At 39.7% G+C, this 22985-nt stretch overlaps 1 protein-coding gene across 1 annotated transcript in view; it reads right to left on the reverse strand.

The window, feature by feature from the left end:
• The window catches only part of KIF3C (kinesin family member 3C), a 1444108-nt gene that overhangs the window by 174151 nt on the left and 1246972 nt on the right, over positions 1-22985 (reverse strand). Inside the window, exon 6 of the mRNA XM_044062885.1 lies at positions 21471-21576. Within this exon, the coding sequence (XP_043918820.1) occupies positions 21471-21576 (106 nt within the window). The remainder of the gene's footprint in view (positions 1-21470; positions 21577-22985) is intronic.

A 22985-nucleotide genomic window follows, 5' to 3' on the forward strand; every position in this document is an offset into this window, starting at 1 on the left:
GTTATACCCAAAGTACATAAAAGTATTACTAACCCTCCGGGTAGGCCAATAGTGTTCCAAGGACATTCTTTTGTAAGCAAAGTAGGTATTTTCTTGGATCCGGTTCTGAAAGGGTATTTGAATAAGATTCCTTCTCATATTAAGAATACTCAGGAACTTTATGAAAAACTAAGTAAAATACATTGAAAAGAAGAATATTATTGGGTGTCAGTTGACATGAGTCCTCTTTACACTTCTATTAGCAATAGATGTGGTTTGGAAGCTGTGTATGAGATCATGGGTGATGGCCCTAAAACTAGTTTTGTGTTGAGGTTATTAGAGTTTTGTTTAACTCACAATTACTTTAGGTTTGAAAAACAGATTTACCTGCATAAAAAGGGTACAGCAATGGGTCCTTCTTATGCACCCTCTTATGCAGTGATATATATATGGGTTATTTTGAGAAATTGTTTGTATATAACACTGAATTTTGGAAGAAACAAGTAGTGCTGCATGGTAGATTTATTGATGACCTTTTCTTTTTGTGTAAGGGCTCACCAACAGAACTTGAGCAGTTTATTGTACATGTGAATTGCAATACACATGGTATTAAATTTTCCTCTAATTTTGGTAACTCTGTGGATAGACATCAGGCAATTCAATATAGGCCATATAGGAAGCCTACAGCAGTAAATAACTTTTTGTTTGCGACAAGTATGCACCCTTCACACTTGATCAGCTCTTTGCTTATGGGGGAATATAAGCAAATTGCCCGCAACACTTCTGAGGAGGAATATAAAGTATAATTTTTGATGGAAACAAGGGAGAGACTATTATCTAGGGGTTATGATAGAGTAAAATTGGATTGTGATTTTAAAAAAAGATATTGGAAGGTGAAGAATTTCTGTCTAATAATAATCAGGGGCAAACAACAAGTAAAAATAGGAACCAAAGTCTGAAGCCTGATTTTGTAGGGCATGATATTTATTTTGTTTCTAAATATTCTTCATTTTCACCCATAATGAGAGAATTGCTTTTGGATTTATGGCATTTGGTATGTTTAGATGAGGCAGTTGGTGATGTATTTCCAGGGGTAGTAAAATTTTCATATGGAAGATATTCTAACCTTAAGGAATTGTTGAATAAACCTTTGTTTGTATCTGATGCATTAGTCTTAGGTTCATTTTCTTGTGGAAAATGCAAACTTTGTCATAAAATCAGGAACATTTCAGGAGGTTTAATAAACAATAGGAAATTTTTAAGCAAGGACAGGTTTACTTGTAATTCATGTAGAGTAGTGTATGCCATAGGATGTGGATGTGAAAAAATAAAATGGTACATAGGGCAAACCAAAAGGGCTGATAAGGTTAGAATTCTAGAACATTTGGGTGATATTCGGAATAAAAACGTTAGGAACCCTGTGGCAGAGCATTTTTGTACAGTACATAGGGGTGATGACTCCACAATTTTCGTTAGTGTGTTGGCTAGACCTTTTCAAGACAAAAGTAGTGAGTTGAAGCAGAAATTGAATGTGTTTGAAAGTAGGCTGATTTTAAATTATAGTACTTTGACACCCAAAAGGTTAAATTTAGAGGAAGATTATGCTTAGATTTATATTTATGTATGTTTTTAGATGCTTATGTTTATACTATGTTTATACTACCAATTGTTTAAAGTGTTAAGAAATGTTTTAATATGCTATGAAATGTTGTGGTATGAATATGAGATTAGTTAAAATAGGAAAATGTATCTATTAAATATGCATGGTTCACTTTAAGATCATAGGCAATGGAAAATGTTTATATAATGTTTATATGCATTATTTATATATATAGTTAATTGATTAATTAGTTAATTGATGGTTCACCTGATATAAAAGCAGGATGTGTTTGAGTGCTTGAAGGTGAGAAGCCGAGATACCAGATGAAGTTATTGTGAGGTAAAGAAAGTCTACTACCTTTCTACATGTGTTTTTCTGCCACTCAGGAACATCCTCTGATCCATTTTTCAATAAATGTTATGGGATATTTTACATCACTCTGTGTTACCATCAATTCAGGAAGTTAGGATCTTAGTTTAACATTTCGTCTGGAGGGTGGCACACGCAGTATTGCAATACCACCCCTCTTAGTATTAGAAAATGAATCCAAACACCAGGTGTGAAAACAGAACCCACAGTCTTCTGCAGGTACACAGGTGACTGTACTACCTGTTGAGTCACTGACAGAAAATGATCATAGATTCTTTGATCCAGTATCTGCTGAACTGCAGAGCAATCATGGCAGGTCATTGTGAACTTCTCTGATTATGCACAGAAGGAAATATTTTTTGGGTGGCTTATGCACAGAAAGTGTGATTTTTTTTTTTTGGCTGCTGTCCCAGCTGCTGAGTAAAGAGTTTATGGTGAGTTAGATTTTTATGTCCAAACCAGACAGAAGAAAAGTCAGTTTGTACCAAATATGAGACACTAATGGACCCAGTGACATACATATCAGATCTCATATCTTGCCTTTTTTAAAGTACTGATCATGCCATGGCATAGAGAGATAAAACCATGACTATTATTCTGACAACCCAAGTTAGATTAGTGGTTTAGGCACTAAAAATGCAGGGGAAGGGATGCTTGAAGTTAAAAGAACTATAACTAAATATGTGGGATTAGCTTATCAGGTTGGCACTGACAACCCTCATTAGTATGTTGGTGATAGCATTCAGATGAAGACGAAGGGCACAGTAGGTCCTTCTGATGCTATGAATGCCAATGTCAGCCAACAAGGGACAGAGAAATGGCCTAAAAAATTTAAATTCATAAAGTCTCACAGTCTAGATATCAACAACCCTTGGCACATCTCAAGAAGAAACTTCTGAACTATTTTGAGCTATTTTTGGCTTCCTCGCAGCTAACCATCAGCTGCTCCCAGTACCTCTCCATGATTGCTGGGTCTACCAAACTCTTTCACCTCCCACAAACTCACTCTATGTTTTGGGACCAGTGAGGAGAAGAGAGTGCCCTGGGACAGCATTATACAGCTGACAATGGAGTCCTTTTTCCCCTTTTCTTCACCACCCCTGCATAGATCTAGTAACAGTCCAAGGTAGGGTGTGCTTCACATCAGCAAAGGCCTGACATCAGTAGGACACTTCACTCAGAATTAGGCAGCACCATATGGTTGTTTGCATTGTCACTACTAGGGAAACTGGACCATGTGAGTGAGCCCCGAACATGTACATCACTCTTTTCCCCTCCTGTATCAGTATACCCATCCTTCCTACCTGCATATCAAGCGCTTGAGCTACTGTTCAAACTCAGGTCACTTGGACCATTGAGTGTTATCCCTCCAGATCACCATTACAGGTTAAGAAAGCCTCTGAGCTATTTTGTTTTTTTTTTTCAAAACAAAATAACATTGAGGGGGGAAACTTATATTGTCACCACAAGATGACGCAGTTTATGGCTATAGAATGCCAATGAGCCTGTACACACATAGGTAAATAATAGGCTATCAGTCTGCAGACAATTAAAAGCCTAGCCAATAACTAGAAGCCATAATCAAACCTTAAACCTTACATTTGTGAGGTAAATACCTTAACCATTATGCTAGCCACTCCCTGGGTATGTCAAATGTACCATTCACTGCAGTCACACATTAGAACTTTTTAATTTATGGACTAAAGTAAGTGGCTTTAGTTTTCACTGAATTTTATTATTTTCATTCAAGAAAATAATCACAGTGGTGCATCAGATAGTGTTGTTGTTTCACAGCAAGAAGTTCTGCAGTTCGATTCTCAGCTGGACTGCCTTCTGCGTGGAGTCTGCATGTCCTCCCGGTGTTTGTGTGGGTTTCCTCCATGTGCTTTGGTTTCCTCTCACATTCCAAAGACATGCAGTAGGTGGATTGGACATTCTAAACTGGCCATAGGTGTGAGTGTGCATGCAAGTGTGTGGTGTAGAACTACTGCAGCAAGGCTAGCCACGTGGCTGTATAAACCTCGGCTCTCGATTATTGTCTCTGTTGAAGTGACACTGTGGCCCCATGTGCAAAAAATGGGAAAAAAGGGTTGTGGATGGATGGATGGAAATAGTATTCTGTCAGGCTTTGGGAGGGCTTAATGTTTTGGTCAACAATGACATAGCTTTCAGTAATTACAGTTGATCCAGCCCTTCTTGCATAACTCAATGAAAATAAAGTTTTTATACATTATTTGTAGGGAAATATCTGGAAATGGATGGTGAAAAGTGAGGCATGGAAAACATAGTCATTTTATTGAGAGGTCCTTCTATAAAGAGGGGGATGTGCAGAATATGGAAACTAGCTCCATCTGTGGAAGGACAGTGAATATGAATACCAGGGAATGTCTGATTTGTGCCTTAAATACCCAGCATTTATTTTCTTCTTACCTGGAGACCAAGACTGATGTTTAATCTGGACCTTTTTTGGATGTAGCCCTTCCTCCTGTACCTGAATTCTGTTCCCTTCCTCTTCCTTTGTTTCTCCTTAGTCATTCAGATCCTCCATGTGTGTTATTCTTTACAAATGGGCACACTACAGACTGTTTAATAACCAAGGCTTAGGTAAGTGTGTGTGTGTGTGTGTGTGTGTGTGTGTGTGTGTGTGTGTGTGTGTGTGTGTGTGTGTGTGTGTGTGTGTGTGTGTGTGTGTGTGTGTGTGTGTGTGCGTGTGTGTGCGTCTGTGTGTGTTTGTTAAGGCATACACATATATATAGTAACATACTGGATGTGGAAAATGTGTAATTTGACTTTGTGTACTGCAGTGTGGACTGTGGGAATATTCTCAAAGAGATGTAGTCATAAATTGCCATGCATTATCAAGATAACAAGATCTTAACTGTGTACTATTGTAGTATAAAAGGGAGATGCCTGAGGGTTAAAATCATGAATTTAGTTCCTCACACGGAAGCACATCTGAAGGAAGACTTTGAAAGTGTGGAATGTGAGAGACCAGTTGAAGTTAACCCGTGGACTGTGTCTTGTGGATGTTCCTGTTTATAGAGTTGGCAATTGGGTCTGGAAGAGGCCTGCAGTCTTGGACTTTCTTTTTTTTCAAAACACAGCCTGTATTCTGGTAGGGTTGTGTGGATTAAACACTGTTGGTGAGCAGTAACTCAAGTTACTGTGTTTATATGGTTTCCATCTGGAGCCAATAGTTAAATTATTTTGTTTTATTGGGCCAATGGGATTACTGAATAAACTGTGCTTTACAGTTACTCTGCTTCCAGTGATTCTTTAAACACTGGTAGAGAATGTGGGTATGTTGGAAGCCAAGTATAAGGGACATTTTATATGATACCTTGAGTAGAAGAAATAGAGGCCACAAAAACTGTCCTGTACCCTTATTCTACACTATATGGCAGGTGATGACTTTTCTTGGACCATTACAGACTATAGAATGCTTGTGCCTAATTTTGTGACTACTGCTTGTCCCCTGACAGATCTCACAAGAGAAAAAGAAAGCTGCTATCAAGATGCAATAGTCTGTTGAATTTAATGTGAAAAAAAGGTTCCTGCGTTCCAAACCTGTGTTATTGACTGTTAATGTTAACAAACAGTATACCTAGCATATAGAGGTAGTTCTGAGGGTACTGCTAAACCAAGACATTGAAGCTGAGGGGCACATTATATGCTATATCAGCAGAAAGATAAGCAGGGTGGACAGGATAATGTCTTGCTACAAAGTGGGCTTTCTATGCTTTACATTACTGCTTGCTAGACAGGCACTTCAGTTTGGCAGTAGATTGTGCATCTTTATAATGGTTATGAAGACAAACTGATGGCAGTATGAAGTTATGCCAGTATGCACTATCAACTCTTCCAATATACAGTGACCGATAGACCTAGCCTGGGCATCTAAAATGCTGATGGGTTGTCATAGATCTACAAACCCTTGTTATAAGTCCAAACCCCCCGGTGTTGTGCTGGGAGGAGGTAGTTGTAATATGCTGAATTAAAAAAAAATGTAATGTGCCTTGAAGTATACTACAGTGTTGACTCCTGGAAAATTTATACAGAGTTGTAGTCAGAAACTACCATGTAATAGCTTGACAGCAAGAACTTACTTGCCAATAACCGCTGTAAAAATGTAGTAGCCTGGAGACTGACAAGGAAGTTAGTTCCTTACCTGCGACATCATCTGAAGCAAGAACCTTGAAGCGTGGGGTGTGAGAGCCCAGTAAGGGCTGGTTGTGTACTTTGCACTGTGCAGGTAAGACTTAACAGAGCTGGTATTTGGGCCTCAGACACATCTGTAGCCTTGGAATTATTTTAAGATAGCATGTATCCTGGAGGGGCTGTGTGAACTGAACACTGTTGGTGAGAAGTAACTCAAGGTACTATGTTTTGTTTTGAAATGGAAGCCAAAAGAGCATTATTTTGTTTTACTGAACAATGTGGATTACTGACTAAACCCACATTTTATATTAAGTCTACCTTTAGTAGCTACTTGAACTTACACTGTCTATATCTATGTACCTATAGCTATTGTTATTTGTCTCTCTCTCTCTCGCTCTCTGTCTGCCACTCCACACCTAACAAGCCCAGTTTGTAGCTAACCTAGCTAACACTAGGGCCAGAGATCTAAATCTACTGCAAATAAATAAGACTAAGAGAAAGGATAGATTTGTCACACGGTGCCTACTTCTTCAATGGAACAAACTCACTCTCAAAGTTAAGCAGTGTGGCTCATTGTCTGCATTTAAAAAACAACTGGATTGGCGTTCACAAATTCACCCCTGGTATGACAGGCCCGGCTCTCCTTGAAATGAAAGGCAGGGCTTAAGGGTGGGTACTGGCAAGGAGGAAATGGCCTTGAATCTCAATCTGCTGATCAATGAAAACTAAACCACTGCACGGTCATATGAAACGGCACTTTAATGTTGTTGTTGTTGTTGTGTCTTTTGGCTTTTCCTGGTTAGGGGTCGTCACAGCGGAACTCCGGTCCACTAATGATTGGTAGTTGATTTTTATGTGTCGAGTTACCAGCCCTGACGCACAACCTTCAACGAAGGTACGCCCATTCACACATGTCTCCATGCAGAAGATGCTCTAGCTGAGAATTGAACTGGACAGCGTCTAACTGTGAGGCAACAATGCTACCGCAGCACCACCATCGTATACTTCAAAAACTTAAAATACAATTAAAATGACTAAGTGCTTTCACCTACATTCTTTAAGGCATCATCAGCATCTAACAAACATACAAAATCAGGCAGCATTTACACACGTAACTTCCTGCCCACTGCATTTCATTCACAAAGACAATACAATTAAGACAGTATATGAATATAAAAATCAGCCTCGTCAAGAGATTAATGTCTAAAACATCAATCTCTGTAGCCTGATAATGACCACAAAGCAAAGTATAATGATTACAATTTTTTAAAAACAAACAAAAAAAAACATATATATAATCTGTCAGGCAGTAATGATATGGTAGCAAAAACCATAAAGTTGTAAATAATTCTTATGCAACAAAATTAATAGAAAACGAATATTAATACAGACTGAGCCCTTGTTTTACAACATTTAAATTTAAATATGTTTTGCCCTTCGTTTTAAAATACTTGAAATTGAGATATTATCATTGATTCCCGTTTTTCCTTAGCATTAAGCCTCAGTTGCCATTCTGTTTCTTTCACTCGTAAGTCTAAAAAACTCCTGTGACCTCTCCCTTTATATAAATATATATAGGTTTACCATCACAATGCCGACGTGCACTTGCACGGCTGTGAAGTATTCGAACATCAGATGTTCGAACACTTCATATTGCGGCAGGTGATGTGAGCGAACGTTGCCATTGCGAATGGACTGTGCATTCGCAATTCCAACGTTCGCTCATGGGAGCGGATCGCGGTACAGTGCGGTTAGGGAAATACATCCCTTTCCTCACTGTAGTGCGATCTCGGAGTTGGAATATTAAGTTAGGGGTGGGGCACAGTCCCCACGGGGTGCAGGGGCACAGCCCCATAACTGTGTGTGTCGGTTAGGTAGATAGGTGGTTATGGGAAGGTTGGGTTTGCTGTGTATTGCCGTAAATGTCGCGAGCGACATTTTCGACAATACACCCTTGTTTTCGAGGTTAGGTGGATTTGGAAATGTTCATTTCCGATGTAAAACTTCGAAAATAAAGACATGATTTGTTTTTATTTTCGAATTAATGATAGTAAACCATATATATATATATATATATATATATATATATATATATATATATATATATATATATATGGGTCTACTATGGTTGATTGAAAACGCACTTGACTGAAAATGAAATTACTAGGACCACTTCACTGACAGCTCACTTCACTGAAAATTCATTTCTTTGAAACTCATTTTGTTGAAAGTTATAAATGGCTTTTTCCCCTCTGTAGTGTAACCCTGGAGTTAGTATATAAAGTAAGGGGGGGTGTGTGGGGGGCATAGCCCCCTACATATTATAAACATTTTAAACTATACATAGTGATACTTACAAGTGCAATAAATAACTGTTTCCAAAAGAGAATATATAAGCAAGATATGTAGGGGGCTTTGCCCCCCACATCCCCCCTACTTTATATACTAACTCCAGGGTCACACTACAGTGGAGAAAAGGCCATTTATAACTTTCAACGAAATGAGTTTCAGTCAAGTGAGTTTTCAGTGAAGTGAGCTTTCAGTGAAATGGTCCTAGTAATTTCATTTTCAATCAAGTTAGTTTTCAATCAACCATAGTATACCCGTATACATATATATATATATATATATATATATATATATATATATATATATAGCTTATTGGATGTTTGGCAGTTTTTCCTTCTAGCTTATCAGTGGGAGTGGTAAGCACTAGGTAGCCTATCTACCACAAGAGTGGTTTCTGGCCCAGAAATTGTAGTTTATTGGCCGTTTGGGCAGTTTTTCCATCTCTTTCAACTTTCTGGTTTAAAAGGCTGCATTTGCACTTGTTTCCCACCTTTCCTGTAACTAGTCTAGTCCAGATACAGATTTTGTGTATCCAGGACTGTTTGTAAGCTTCTGAGCCACCAGGCCTTTCTGTGTTGGAGGGAAGCATTCTAGCTTATCAGTGGGAGTGGTAAGTACTAGGTAGCCTATCTACCACAAGATCAAGGCACAGATTCCTAGTTTTAGCACTTGAATTTACTTATTCGTGCTCAGCACTTGTTCAGAATTTGTTGTTAGCACTAAATAAGCTACAAATTACTACAGCACTCAACCTTCCTCTTTACCTAGAGGAAAACAGTTTTTGTACTAACTTTCCACACTTGCTTAGAGAAAAACATCTCTTATACTCACTTCCCTCACTTGTCTAGAGGAAAGTAGTTTTTTTCATGCTTGTCCAAGGGTCAGCTCCCAGTGTTTTCTCCTGTCTACCTGATGAATCTGGGCATCTTGAGGCAATGTAGCAATTGCCTCATGTACACAGATAACCCTCTCCTCCTACTACCCAACAGCACAACATGTGAGAGATGCACTTATCTAGCCAAACTGGAGGTAAAGCTCTCTCCAACCAAGACTGAACTTGACAGTCAAGAGGAGAAGGTAAACACTTGCACCACACCACACTCATCACATAGTCCCACTAAACCTTCTTTCCACTAAACCTACACCACCAAAATCCACACATAGAAACACAAAGACATTTGCAGAGGATTTCAATAATAATCTGCTCAAGCAACAGAGACCTTCAAAGTAGAAACGCAAGCAAACTCCACCCACCCAACACAACCCAAATGACACAGCCCACAGACTCAGTTTGCCAATAAACCACAGCCCATAAGGCAAACCAACGTACCCAACACACTAGTCAAAGGTGACTCTATAGTCAGGCACACTGATATCTCACTCACCAGGCTAAACAAGGAGAAGGTTACTGTCAGCTGCCTGTCAGGTGCCAGGATCCGCCACATAACCAACGCACTCAGGTCACTCCATAACAAGTAAAAATATGACTGTCATTGTCCATGTTGGTGTGAATGACCTGAGATGTACCTCCCTGGACTACATGAAAAGAGACATGGAAGACCTCTCCGATCTTGTAGTCCAGGCAGTTATGACTCTAGCCCTGAGTAGCATCCTGCCATCGCCCAGAATGATACTGCTGTACAAGGACAAAATGATTGACTTCAACAATTGGCTAAGATTCTGGTGTCATTCTAAGGGGATCCAGTATCTGCCTGCCTGGGACAACATGGTCGACAGACCACGATGCTTTGCAAGAGATGGCCTGCACCTATCGCCCCTGGGATTCCGGATACTGGCTAAGGGTCTTGCCACCCCATAGTGCCTTTTTTAGGCAAGATTCAAATGACAAATTCACCACTGTAATAGGAACAGGTAAGCAAAAACTGAGGTTAATGCTACTCAATGCTAGAAGTCTAAATCTCAAAATGCACTCACTCGAGGCACTCCTTAAAATGGAGAACATCGATATCTGTGCAGTGACTGAGACCTGGTTCAAGGCTCTAGAGAGCACCCCTGCATTACCAGGCTATAACTCATACCACACTTTTCAGCCATCTAACCTGGACCAGAACACCAAAGGCGGAGGTGTGTCCATATTCATTAAGGATATCCACACCTCCAGGCAAGTTGAGCAGCATAATGCATCCGATGTTATCCAAGTGCAACTAACTCTGGGCAAAACTGCAATCCAAATTGTAGCTTGCTACAGATCTCCCACCATGCCCCAGGATTCCCACTCCTCTTTTCTTGATATACTAGAAAATATTAGGGTTCAACCAAACACCCTAATAATGGGAGATTTCACCTACCCCGCCATTAACTGGAAAAATTACTTATGTACCAACTCCTTCACTCAACACTTTCTGGAATTCATAAATTCTAATGCCCTGGATCAACTTATCCACACTCCCACCAGGGCCAACAATATCCTAGACCTAGTCATTACCAACATGAGTGACCAGTGTTCTACACCTGAAGTCAACTCCTTGTTGTTCAGATCCGACCATAAGCTAATCACCCTAGATATCCACATCCCGCCCTCACCCACCATTAAGGAAACCATGGTAAAAAATTTCTTCAAAGCCAACTTCAAGCTTCTTAAGACATTAGTGGCGAACTTCATGACAACCATGCAGATGGACAATACAGTTACGACTGCTGAATCCTACACAGATGCACTCTATAAGCAATTACAGGTGTGCATGGATTGTGCTATCCCAAACAGAACTAAGACGCTATCCTCCAAAAAAAGAAGCCAATTTGGTGGTCGTATGCCATAAACAAATTCTACAACGGATGGAAGAAACTGTTGCAAAAGAGAGTAAAATCCCATGAGTGGAGGAGCTCCCTGGTCAGCCTAAGTAAGAAGCTGAGATCCCTTATAAGATCCTCCAAAGCTAGCTACAAAAACAAAATTGCCACTGATTCTAAGGGCAACCACAAAGCATTCTATAGCTATGTCAAGAATCTCAATGGCAAGACCCAGGTCTGCTCTGAGTTACAGCACAATGGCACGAAAATTACAGAACCAACTGATATTGCCAACATCCTGGCAGATAGGTTCAGTGCTAACTTTACCTCCCTCTGACCCCCTAAAGGGCCCATATCTATACAGGACGAATGCAGAGTCCCTGTAACCACATCTATGCAGGTAAAAGTTGTACTCTTTAAAACCAAAAACACAGCATCCATGGGACCGGACAACATCCCGGGCTGGGTTTTACATGAACTTCAGAAAGAACTGGCTCCCCACCTAAGCACCATGTTCAATCATTGTCTCATGTCAGGCTTTGAGCCCACTGAATGGCACATAGCAACATTTATCCCACTCCACAAAGGGGGAGCCACCACTGATCTTGGGAACTATCGCCCTGGTCTGCAAGGCCATGGAACATATCATCATGGAACTCATAAGACATTGGTAACCTCCAAACTCTGGACCCCACCCAGTTTGGGTTTGTGAAAGGCAGATCATGCCTCCTGAACCTGATCGACTTCTTTGAGGCAGTCACCAAAGCCGTAGATGAGGGTAAGGTGGTTCACACAGCCTATCTTGACCTCGCCAAGGCTTTTGACACCATCCCCCATTCTGGCTAAAGTCACTAAATTAGGTATAAATCCCTACGTCACAAGATAGGTTGCCAACTGGCTCACTGACAGAACCCACACTGTAAAAGTTGCAGACTCGAAATCTGATCTCAAACCAGTGAAAAGTGGAGTACCACAGGGTTCAGTCCTGGGACCTCTCGTGTTTGGTATCTACTTCTTTGAAGTACAGGCTAACACAGTAGGCCTCTGACTAACAAAGTTCACAGATGACGGAAACCTAGGAGCCATAGTGGAGTCCCCAAATGATGCGGACATCCTACAGAATGGCCTCACTGAGACATATGCCTGGTGTCAGAGGCATGGCCTTAAACTCAATGCCAAAAAGTGCACTGTCATCCCCTTTGGTAAAAACTCTGTGCCCATGAACTACCACATAAACGGCAGTCTACTTAACACCGAATGTGTGATAACAGACCTTGGGACCCAGGTGGACAGTAGTCTCTCCTTTGATAATCACATTGCCACAGTAGTCAGGAAATCCTTCTATGTGGCACACCTCATCACAAAAGGGTTCTCACCCAGGAAAAAAGAGGTCATTGTTCCCCTCTAGTCGGCACTCATTAGACCCATTATAGAGTACAACTTCCCTTTTGGAATGTACCTCACAAGACATCTGCAGCAGCTGGAAAGGCCACAGAAGTATCTCACAAAGAGGATTACTGGCCTCAAATACATTCCCTACACTGACCATCTCGAAAAACTCCAGCTTTATTCTTTAGCATATCGCCTACTCAGAGGAGATCTCTGCCTAACATATAAAGCTATGTCAAACCCAGAGCTGCTGGACATGCTACACCTAAAGAAATCCCAATCCCTCCAAGCTACATGCTCTAGGGACCTAAACCTTGTCACCGCAATAAACAGGACATGCTGGAAGGATAGATTCCTGTCCCAGAGACTTCCCATACTCTGGAACAAACTACCTATCTATATCAAACAAAGCTCCTCATTAGCACTCTTCAGGAAAAATCTCAATGACTGGATGGGAAATAGGAAATTCATCCCGGGGATCACTTCTGTGGCTCTGCTCAACAGGGGCACAGGAAAGTAATTTTCTTGGTTGGCGGAAGCCAGGGTACTTTTGGCTAGGATTATATAGGCCCTAGGTCCAATAGCCTAGTACCTACCTATGAACCTATGGACCTATGAATATCTCCCAACTTGCAATTGTCTGTAAACTTTGTCAGCCAGAGTCCCTTCATGTTGGCCTGGACTTCAGGGAAGTGGATACCAAATAGGAGAGAATCCAGGACTGAACTCTGTGGGACTCTACTCGTGACTGGTCAGCAGTCTGACTTGGAGTCAGCTACTTTCACACTGTGGGTTCCATCTGTGAGCCAGTTTGCAACCCACCTAGTGATATAGGGGTTGATGCCTAGCTTAGTGAGTTTTTCTATGATTCCTGAGTGGGGAATAGTTTCAAAGGCCTTGGCCAGATCAAGGTAGGCTGTATGAACCACCTTGCCTTCATCCACAGCTCTGGTGACTGACTCAAAGAAGTCGACCAAGTTGAGCAGGCATGCTCTACCCTTCACAAAACAAAACTGTGTGGAATCCAGAGTTTGGAGATTCCCTACCTCTTTGTTTATTATGTCCCTGATGATGCGTTCCATAGTTTTGCATATCAGACTCGTCAGGCCAATGGGGCAATATTTCCCAGGGCTGTAGTCACTCCTCCATTGTGAAGAGGGATGACTGCAGCAATGTGCCATTCGGTAGGAACAAAGCCTGAGGTGAGGCTGTGATTTAACAGGGCACACAGGTGAGGTGCCAGTTCACTCTGTAGTTCATGTAGAACACTGCCAGGGATATTGTCAGGTCCCATAGAAGCTGTATTATTGGCCTTGGACAGTGCTATTTTAACCTGTGCAGCAGTAATGCTGCGTGCCTGACAATCTACTGGTATTGTGATTGGTCCTTTGGGGGGGGGGGTAACGTTGGCAATGAATCTGTCGGCCAGTATACTGGCAATATCTGTTAGCTCAGTATAGAAGGTAACATTGTGTAGTAGCTCAAATCTGAGTATTGCCGTATAGATTCTTTACATAACTATAGAAGGCCTTGTGGTTGTCTTTACTATCTGCTGCAATTATGTTTTCATAGCTAGCATTAGAGGATTTGATGAGGGATCTCAACTTTTTGTTGAGGCTGATAAGGGAGTTTTTCGAGTCTTGGGACTTCATCTTATTCCGCATCGGTTTCCTCCTTCTGTTGTAGAGTTTGTTTATTGCAGGGGGCCACCAGATTGGCTTCCTTTTTTTGGAGGACAGCATCTTGGTTCTATTGGGTATGGTGAAATCCGTGCATTTTATTCAAAAAGACTGCATATATTAGGAGTGCAGTCTTTTTGAATAACTTGTATATAAGTCTGTGAAAATTATTTGTACTTACTAGAACTTGCAATATGAGCTGTGGTATTTAAAGTGCATTAACAACCTAGTCTTAAGATTTCTTTGTCCCCACCTCCTGCAGATCATCAGCTGTCTCCTAGGCAATTGATACATCTGCTGTGCATCACCTGGACAATGGTCAACCAGGAAGGGAAATCAATAATGTGGCCATCAAAGGTGTTTCATGCTTTTCTGGTTAGATCCTAAAGTGGTATCAGTGTCAGTGTCACAACAGGTAGGACACTAACCTTTGGTATTGGAATACCAGAAAGCTGTGGGTTCTATTCCCACTTCAAGTGACTGGATTTCTGATACTGCAGTACAGCATTAGGAGTGTGCTGCTCTCCTGTGTATGTTATTCTTCAAATGAAATGTTAAACTGATGTCAAAAAGCCAAATAGTTGCAGAACAAAGCTTAGTTCATAAAACCAAGACTGGATGCTGTATGAAACAAACCAAGCAATGCTGATACTGAACAAGTGTTTAATAAAACAAAGCTTTCAGGTCAAACAAACTCTTCATCAGTGTATAAAATACAAACACATAATAACCATTTTTATATACTATCAAAAATCACACAGCCATTAATTATTCAGTTAAACAATCAATCCTACTTAAAAAAACAATAGTTGCAGAAGCACAGAACTCTTATTTCAGACATATTTGTCTGTGATTTTTGATAGTGTATATATATATATATATATATATATATATATATATATATATATATATATATATATAGATATATGGTTAGCATGTGTTAGTATTTTATACACTGATGAAGGGTTTGTTTGACCTGAAAGCTTTGTTTTAGTAAACACTTGTTCAGTATCAGCGCTGCTTGGCTGGTTCCATGTTAAACTGATGTCCCACCCACTTGATTTGGTGGTAGACCAGGTGGATGTAAAAGATCCCATGGCACCTATCAAACATAGGGAAAGTTTCCTGATGGCCTGCCAAATTTCCCCATAGTTGTAATAATACAACATGGATCTCTCCTGAAAAGAGGTCATTAGCCTATTGGGATTAATCTGCTCAACAAAGGATAAATAAAGTACTTAAAAACAACAATAAAGCCCCCATGCACACTCAGCTAAGTGTGAGGGAAGGGAATTTACAACTGTCTGACCATGAAGGATGTTCCCCTTAGTTTCCCAACTGACATTTCCTTCATGCAGCCTATCCCAACTTGAAGATATGGGAGGTAGTTTTCCTAGTCTCCACCTGAGAAAACACATTTACTCAGTGTGCTTGCATGAAGCAAGGCTTGTTAGCAGGAAGTGTATTTCTAGAGCTGATACATGCATTTTTAAATGATAACCACTTGATTCTTTTACAAAAAGTTGTGATTTCTCATTTGAATGCTCTAGCCAATAGGAAATTCAAAATTTTAGTGCATAATGCACACACACACACACACACACACACACACACACACACACACACACACACACACACACACACACACACACACACACACACACACACACAGCACATTTGTACATAGCCTGTTAATAATTTCACTGTTTATTAATAAGCTTCCTTGCCATAAGTTAACTGCACTTATATGTAGACAGCATGATAATAACTAAAGCTCTCAAATTTCCTAATATCTCAAAGGTTTCCAAAGTAACTTTAGTTATCCCTAGAACTGGCTTACTAATACAGCTTAGCTATCAACATGCAAAATCAACAATAATGCTTCTGAAGACTTCATAAATATTACTCTCTGTAGAAGCATTAAGAATAACAAACCCAAAAGGCATGCCTCTGCTGTTGACAACAGAATTCTACAATGTGTGTCCCAGCTCCATAGTGTAGAGGGATGGAGCCCTGCTGGGGAAGCTGAGGAAAAACTGTGGGGGAGAAGCAACATTGCAGGTTTGCCCATACCGTATGAGAAGGAGGGGGTTTCTGCCTGGAGTAAGGACACATCTTTGGTGATAACAATGGTGCCATAATCACGGTACAGACTGCCATTAACTTTAGCACTGAGCGGGCTGGAACTGATTGTCATTATGTGTGGTGATGTACATGATGCCACTGGCTATGTCCAGTTATGGCATACCAAGAAATCCCCCAGTGTGTCTATGTGATGCTGCAGACCGCTCTGTTCCACTTCTCCTTTCCTACCCATCAATGGTATGATTCCAGCTCCAGGGGACACTTAAGGCAAGACTGGTGTAGCCAGGTAGTTGATGGTTATCTGGGGTACATAAAAATGTAAAGAAAAAACAATGCTACAATATACATTGAGAAACTTAAAACCCTCTGAAATGTTCATCAGAAAGTTTGTATCCTAGAAATACAGCAGAAATCAAAAATTCTATTATCAAACCATGCATTTAATTGTATTTTGAAAGTTTTTAATGCATTCATACTAGATAGGTGATAGCAAATCTGAGCTGCCTCCTTGGTGAATTTTTTTCAAAATATTAAAGGTGTTCACTTGCATTTATAAGTTCTTGTTGCCAAAGTATGGCAATGTTTCAGATTTTTTGTGATCTTGTCAGTACTAATTATGATAGTGACATTACTTTCATACTTCAAGCCACTGTTGATTGTAACACCCAAATCCTAGCCGTGATCAGAAGTTGGCAAAATTAGATTATTAGTAGAATAAGACCTGCAGAAAATATAACCAAACTTCCAATTCAGTTATGAGGACACAAAAAGTCCAGAACACGGCATATCTGCAGCTAGTGGGGGTTAGGCTTTATTGGCCTGAATATACACATGAAGACTTAAAAAGTAAAACATTATTTATTTATTTAAGATTTGTTGACCGGGAAAGTCCAACTAGGACAGAGCCTATTTTCAGCAGAGGTCTGGGGAGAAATGCTCCACACGCATGTCTTTGGAATGTCATTATAGCCATTTAGAAGCCATGAAGTTGAAACACTGGTATGGCCTTGAGGGTTAATTTGGGTATATCCCATGGGTCTTCACTTCATGAGTTTTAAGGCATTACCTAGGGAAGACTAGATTAGCTGAGTCTTTCTTGCAGCTTTTACAGTATAGTTTGTTTGTGTAACTTTTTACCCATTGCTTGGATTATCTTTAGAAAAGGGATATATCTTATTAGATTGCCAAAAATGTATTACAATACACTTTTGTATTAAATGAAATCTACACTTTAGTGGACAGATTTACAACACATCCAGGATGTCTTGTAATCTCTACTGGTCATTCAAGCTGGTTACTATGACTCACCTCTTAGTGTCATCTACAAAATTAGATGAAATTTAACCTTCATTAATTCAGGATACTTTCTAAAAAGAAATGGCCCAAATATTGAGCCTTGTGGAACTTCATGGCTGATCCTTCTCTTAGATAAACTGTAATTACATACCCAGAACCATAACTCAGCTTTTATGACTTGGGAACTAATTAGCAATGCAGCTGTTAATGCCAGAATTTGCCTGCACACTAGATGGCTTTTGAAGAAGGTTATGCTGAGGTACAGTGATGAAGGCCTTTCCCAGAGCCATGTATTATAAATTTACAGTCAGGTCATCATCTATAGTATTAATTCAGTAGGTGGGTGAGACATAACTGCTCATTCATGTACCTATATTGACTAACATCATTAAGTTGCTTAAACACAACAAAAGTATCAAACATAGTACTAGATTAAAATCTTGCCTCCACACATAGATATCAACCTTTCATCTCAGGATTGAAAAACACTACTGTTCATAATGTGGAGCAAACGAGTCTATATCACATCGTCGAACTTGTATAAGTTCGAACGATGTAATATTGAACCCAAAAGTCTGAAACACAAAAACAGCAAAGCCACGGCACAACAATTTTTTTCCAAGGCAAAAAAAATCGGTGGCCCGTTAACAGGGCTTTGCTATTTTCTCCACTGTGGTGCGATCTTGGAGTTTGTATATTTAAGTAGGGGGGGGGTGTTTTTTTTTTTCTGTTAGGGAACAGCGATTTTTTTCCCTGGGAAAAAAATCTCTGTTCTGTGTGTTTGTTATTGTGCGGTTTCGGACTTTTGGGTTCGATATTACATCATTCAAACTTATACAAGTTCGACGATGTGATGCAGACCCAGAGCAAAAAGGTAAAATGTCGAACTGTATAACAACTTTGTTTAGAAAGCTCACCACATGCTTAATAAATATTTCTACATATTTATAAAAAGTTTATCTTTTAAATTAATATGGTTTAATATTATTAATACTGCGGTGGTGGTGCTGCAGTAGCATTGTCGCCTCACAGTAAGACGTTATCCTGTTCGATTCTCTGCTAGAGCGTCTTCTGTGTGGAGACATGCGTGAATGGGCGTACCTTCATTGAAGGTTGTGCATCAGGGCTGGCAACTCGGCACGTAAAAATCTACTGCCAATCATTAGCGGACCGGAGTTCTGCTGTGGCGACCCCTAACCAGGAAAAGCCGAAAGACACAACAACATTATTTACTGTGGATATTTGTCAAAAATCATTTACAGTGAATGCTTAACAGACCGGGGATATTTGTTTAAAAAAATCCTTTACAGTGAATGTCTGACAGACCCTTTCAGTGTGGGACAGAGTGAACATGGATTTTTTAAGACTCAGTATGAGGAACATTTCTCATAATGAGGTATAAGCACATTGCAGGTACTGAATATCAAATAGATAAAGTTTTATTTCATGTTAGTATCTTATGAAATATTTCTCTCTTACCTACAGAAGCAAGATAAACCATAGCTATTAATTGCACTACTGCAAAACTAGAGTATGCATAATCATTATCAAAAGCTGCCCTGGTTTCTACTCAAAAGGCATCTAATTTGCAGACAACAGGAAACAAAGCTCTCAGTTTGTCCACCTATCAAACAACAGGAAACACCACTGTGCAACCTTAGGCAAAACAAACCGGCTGCCAGTAAAATTCACTTCTAAAAGAAAGATTTGAACACTTAGAGGCCAGCAAGGGAAACAAATGATCATAGATTAATGGCTAGTTAGTCATCTTAGGAAAAGCTAAGAGGGCATATTAACTGGGTAACCATAGCAAGAAACCATATTGGGATGCAGTTGCTATATGTTTATGTTTTAGTAATGCATATGGCACAGTTTGTTTCAAGCAAAAGATTAATACATAAGCTAGACAAACAAACTTTGAAGTTATTCATAAGGTGTCAGAGTGATGATAAACGATGCTTATGAAAAGAAAAGGGTACTTAGTATTTGAATACCACAAGGTTTAATATTGGGACTGGTCATTTTAATATATATATATATATATATATATATATATATATATATTTTTTTTTTTTATTATACAGCATAAGGACTGGATGGAAAAGCATTTATTTTTGTGTATGACACTATGTTCTGCATCTGAGTGAATACAGAAGAGTGATGCAAACAGGAGGAAATATCACTTGACAAAGTTGCAGGTATCATAAGGGAAAGTTTATATTTAATGCCAATACAGTATGCAGCACTTAATAGAATGATCTTCAGAACAGTCTAGTGCCTGAATGATGATACGTGGATATACAGAACTTACCAAATTATTTGCTTATCATGAAAATATCTGCAGTACTGCCAGACACAGTAACTGAGGACCCAGCAACCCCTTCCCTGCATATTTATATATTGTTATTCCAAACCTGCATTCTTCTCACAGTAAAACACATAAGAGAAACCTCACAGCAAGATTATACAGTAGAGAGTCGAATATCTGAACGTCGATTATCCAAAATGTCAGTTATCCGAACCCATTCTTCTAAAGTTTTTGGGTAGGAAAAATAATAAAGTCTGAATATATAACCATTATACGTATTAGCTTGTGCATGTTTTTTTAACTTGTAGCCTGCTTGCATGTGAAAAATATTCTTTATTGTCCACTGACCTAGCTGAATGGTTGAAAAGTGTATTCCCTGAGTGCAGAAAAAACAAGATTTTTAGAAATGTTTATCCAGTTCAATGTATGTTTGATTATCTGAATAGTTTGATTATCTGAATTACCCTTGTTCCCAATTAGTTTGGATAATCGACTGTCTGCTGTATGTGCAAGTGGTAGTTTAAGAATCAGTCACAGTAGCCACAGAAAGAATATGCAGACCTCAAATTGATAGTAATCAGATAGCAAGATCAAACCTTGAACCCTGGTGGTATAAATACTGCATTTTAGAGTGCATTACAAAATACACCTCAGAAAATAACAACTGGATGAGCAAAATCAGCCTAAGAATCTCTTTCTCAAATTCAAACTAAGTTGCTTGGTGGGGGTGAGAGGTACACAATTGTGTCTTCCTTCAAGGTAAAGGAGATAACAGTATAAAATAGCCTTACAACTGGCAAAGTCAGGACTTGTAACTCAATAACTTTGTCCCTGAGCCCATTTCTAGTTTGTCATCATGGGTTTCTATATTTAGGCAGACCAAGAAACCATGTACTGCAATGAGTGCAGCAGATCGAAGATGGCTGTAAGAAACTATTTGACTCATAGCGGAGAAGGCTGTTAACAGAATCAGGAATAAAGCAGAAATGCAGAACATGCAAACAAGATATCCTGTATTTTTTTGTGTTGGATAAACTACAATGATGTGACTCACACGATTAATATGTGTTGTGTGTCGTAGTACTATCATATCCCAGAGAAATCATGCTGCAGTGTTATCTGTTCTAAATACAGAGTGGCCAGCCATGCGTCAATATGTACCAAACTGTATCCTGATTTGTCGGTGCAGGATATTGTACATTTAGATGTAAGTGTGCTACTGCAGCTCTTTGCACTACCAGTTAAACATTCAACAATCAAATCACTAATCCCACAAGGTACCAACCATGTAAGCATTTCTGCGGCAGCATGTTTGAAACTGTGATTAAATGAAACTTCTTGTGATTTCCAGTCACTGGTATCTGACAGGCCTACTCATTCTTCATTTAAATCTCATTTTCTTTTATAACTGACTGTTGTGGATTAAGAGAGGCAATTTAGATGGCAAATGTACAGGTCTCAAGGGGCCTGCTGCTATCCAAGAAACCTTTCCCTATCTATTACTTGCCCGATATCTAGGATGTGGTCCTGTTGTCATGGCAGCTCTTGCGTGTTGGCTGATTGGTCTCTTATAGCCCACTGCAGAGGAAGGCCTTTTCTTCATCTGTTGGTGGCTGCAAAAATAAATAAATAAATAAATAAATCAATGAAGGAATGAATGAAAACAAAAATGAGGTATAAAAGTAACAATGAGATAGCAAAATAATGCTATTTACACACCATAGGTAATTTTTTTCTGCAGTCTAGCATGAGTGTTGTTTACAGTTACATGGCAGGATATTCTTATATCAAAGAAGAAAATACAAAACCACAAAGTATGAGTCCTTCCAGTTTTCATAGCCTACTTCACATCACTGGAGGCAACAGGGAATAATGCCTGGCAATGTAGACTGAGAAGCTGAGGGTGTGAGACTGACCACAGGCATTTAGGCTATCATCATGCTCATCAGTACATGTACCATATGCTCACTGTCTGACCTTGCCTTGTGTTTTGACAGCCTGCATTCTTTAACCTGCTTTAACTCTATGTCTGCTGATTAATGATCCAAAGCTGGCTACTCTTGCAAACTATGTGTTTGCAGTGCGTGCAAAAATATGTCAGGTTAGTTTACAATGGGTTCATTAAGAGAGAAGTAATACACTGAACTGGTGTAGGAGTTATGCTCAAGGGTACTTCCAGTAGTATTTGGGATTTGATTCTGGATTGCATGAGCCACAATGGAGAATGCATTATCACTAAAGGTGAGGTTAAACCTGAGTCCGATGAACAGAACAGCATTGCTTAGTAAATATTGGGAATTCTAACAAAATTTGTCAGTTAATGGTAGGCAGTGGTACTGGACGAAAACTATTATTCATGTTAAAAACGGCTATGAGGCACATAGTTCAGTGGGTAGCCCATTGTCATTTGCCAGTAAGATTTCTTCTGTGTTGGTAAGGGAAACAAAACATAGATATGAGTGCTTGAGATGTCAACGTACTTGTGTGCAGGAGCTCAGAAAGCAAAACTGGGAGGCAGTGCATTATGGTATAAGGATATTCTTAGTGACATAAATAGAGCCTTCTATATGAGCAGTCTATTATCTTTATATCACAGTTTCAGTGCTTGAAGAGACTTGCCTGGTTTTAGCCCAGTCCCACGGCACAGAAGACAAAACCCTGACTTCAGACCCAACAGCTCATGTTCATTTAGTAGCTTGGGAGCAGGATGAACAGGGTAAAGGCTGAAGTCAGCAGATATTACCAGCTTGCACATCTCAGGGGTGGCTCATCTTACACTATTGGTGACACCAACATTAGTTCAGCATTATTGCCCCCAGCACTGAGTCTTCCAAGCCCATCCTGCAGAAGTGTTAGTGAATGGTTCATATAACTGGAATTTGGTCACATCTAATGACTTTTAGATTAATGAATATAAAGTTACTTTATAGTTTCAATATCTGGGGGGTCTAACTGATAACAGACATTCAGGCTATCTGTCAGTATATGGACTGACACCAGTGAACTAACAATCTGAAGTTAT

Source organism: Protopterus annectens, chromosome 2.part1, assembly GCF_019279795.1.
Source record: "Protopterus annectens isolate FY-2018-M chromosome 2.part1, PAN1.0, whole genome shotgun sequence".
Lineage (NCBI taxonomy): Eukaryota > Metazoa > Chordata > Ceratodontiformes > Protopteridae > Protopterus > Protopterus annectens.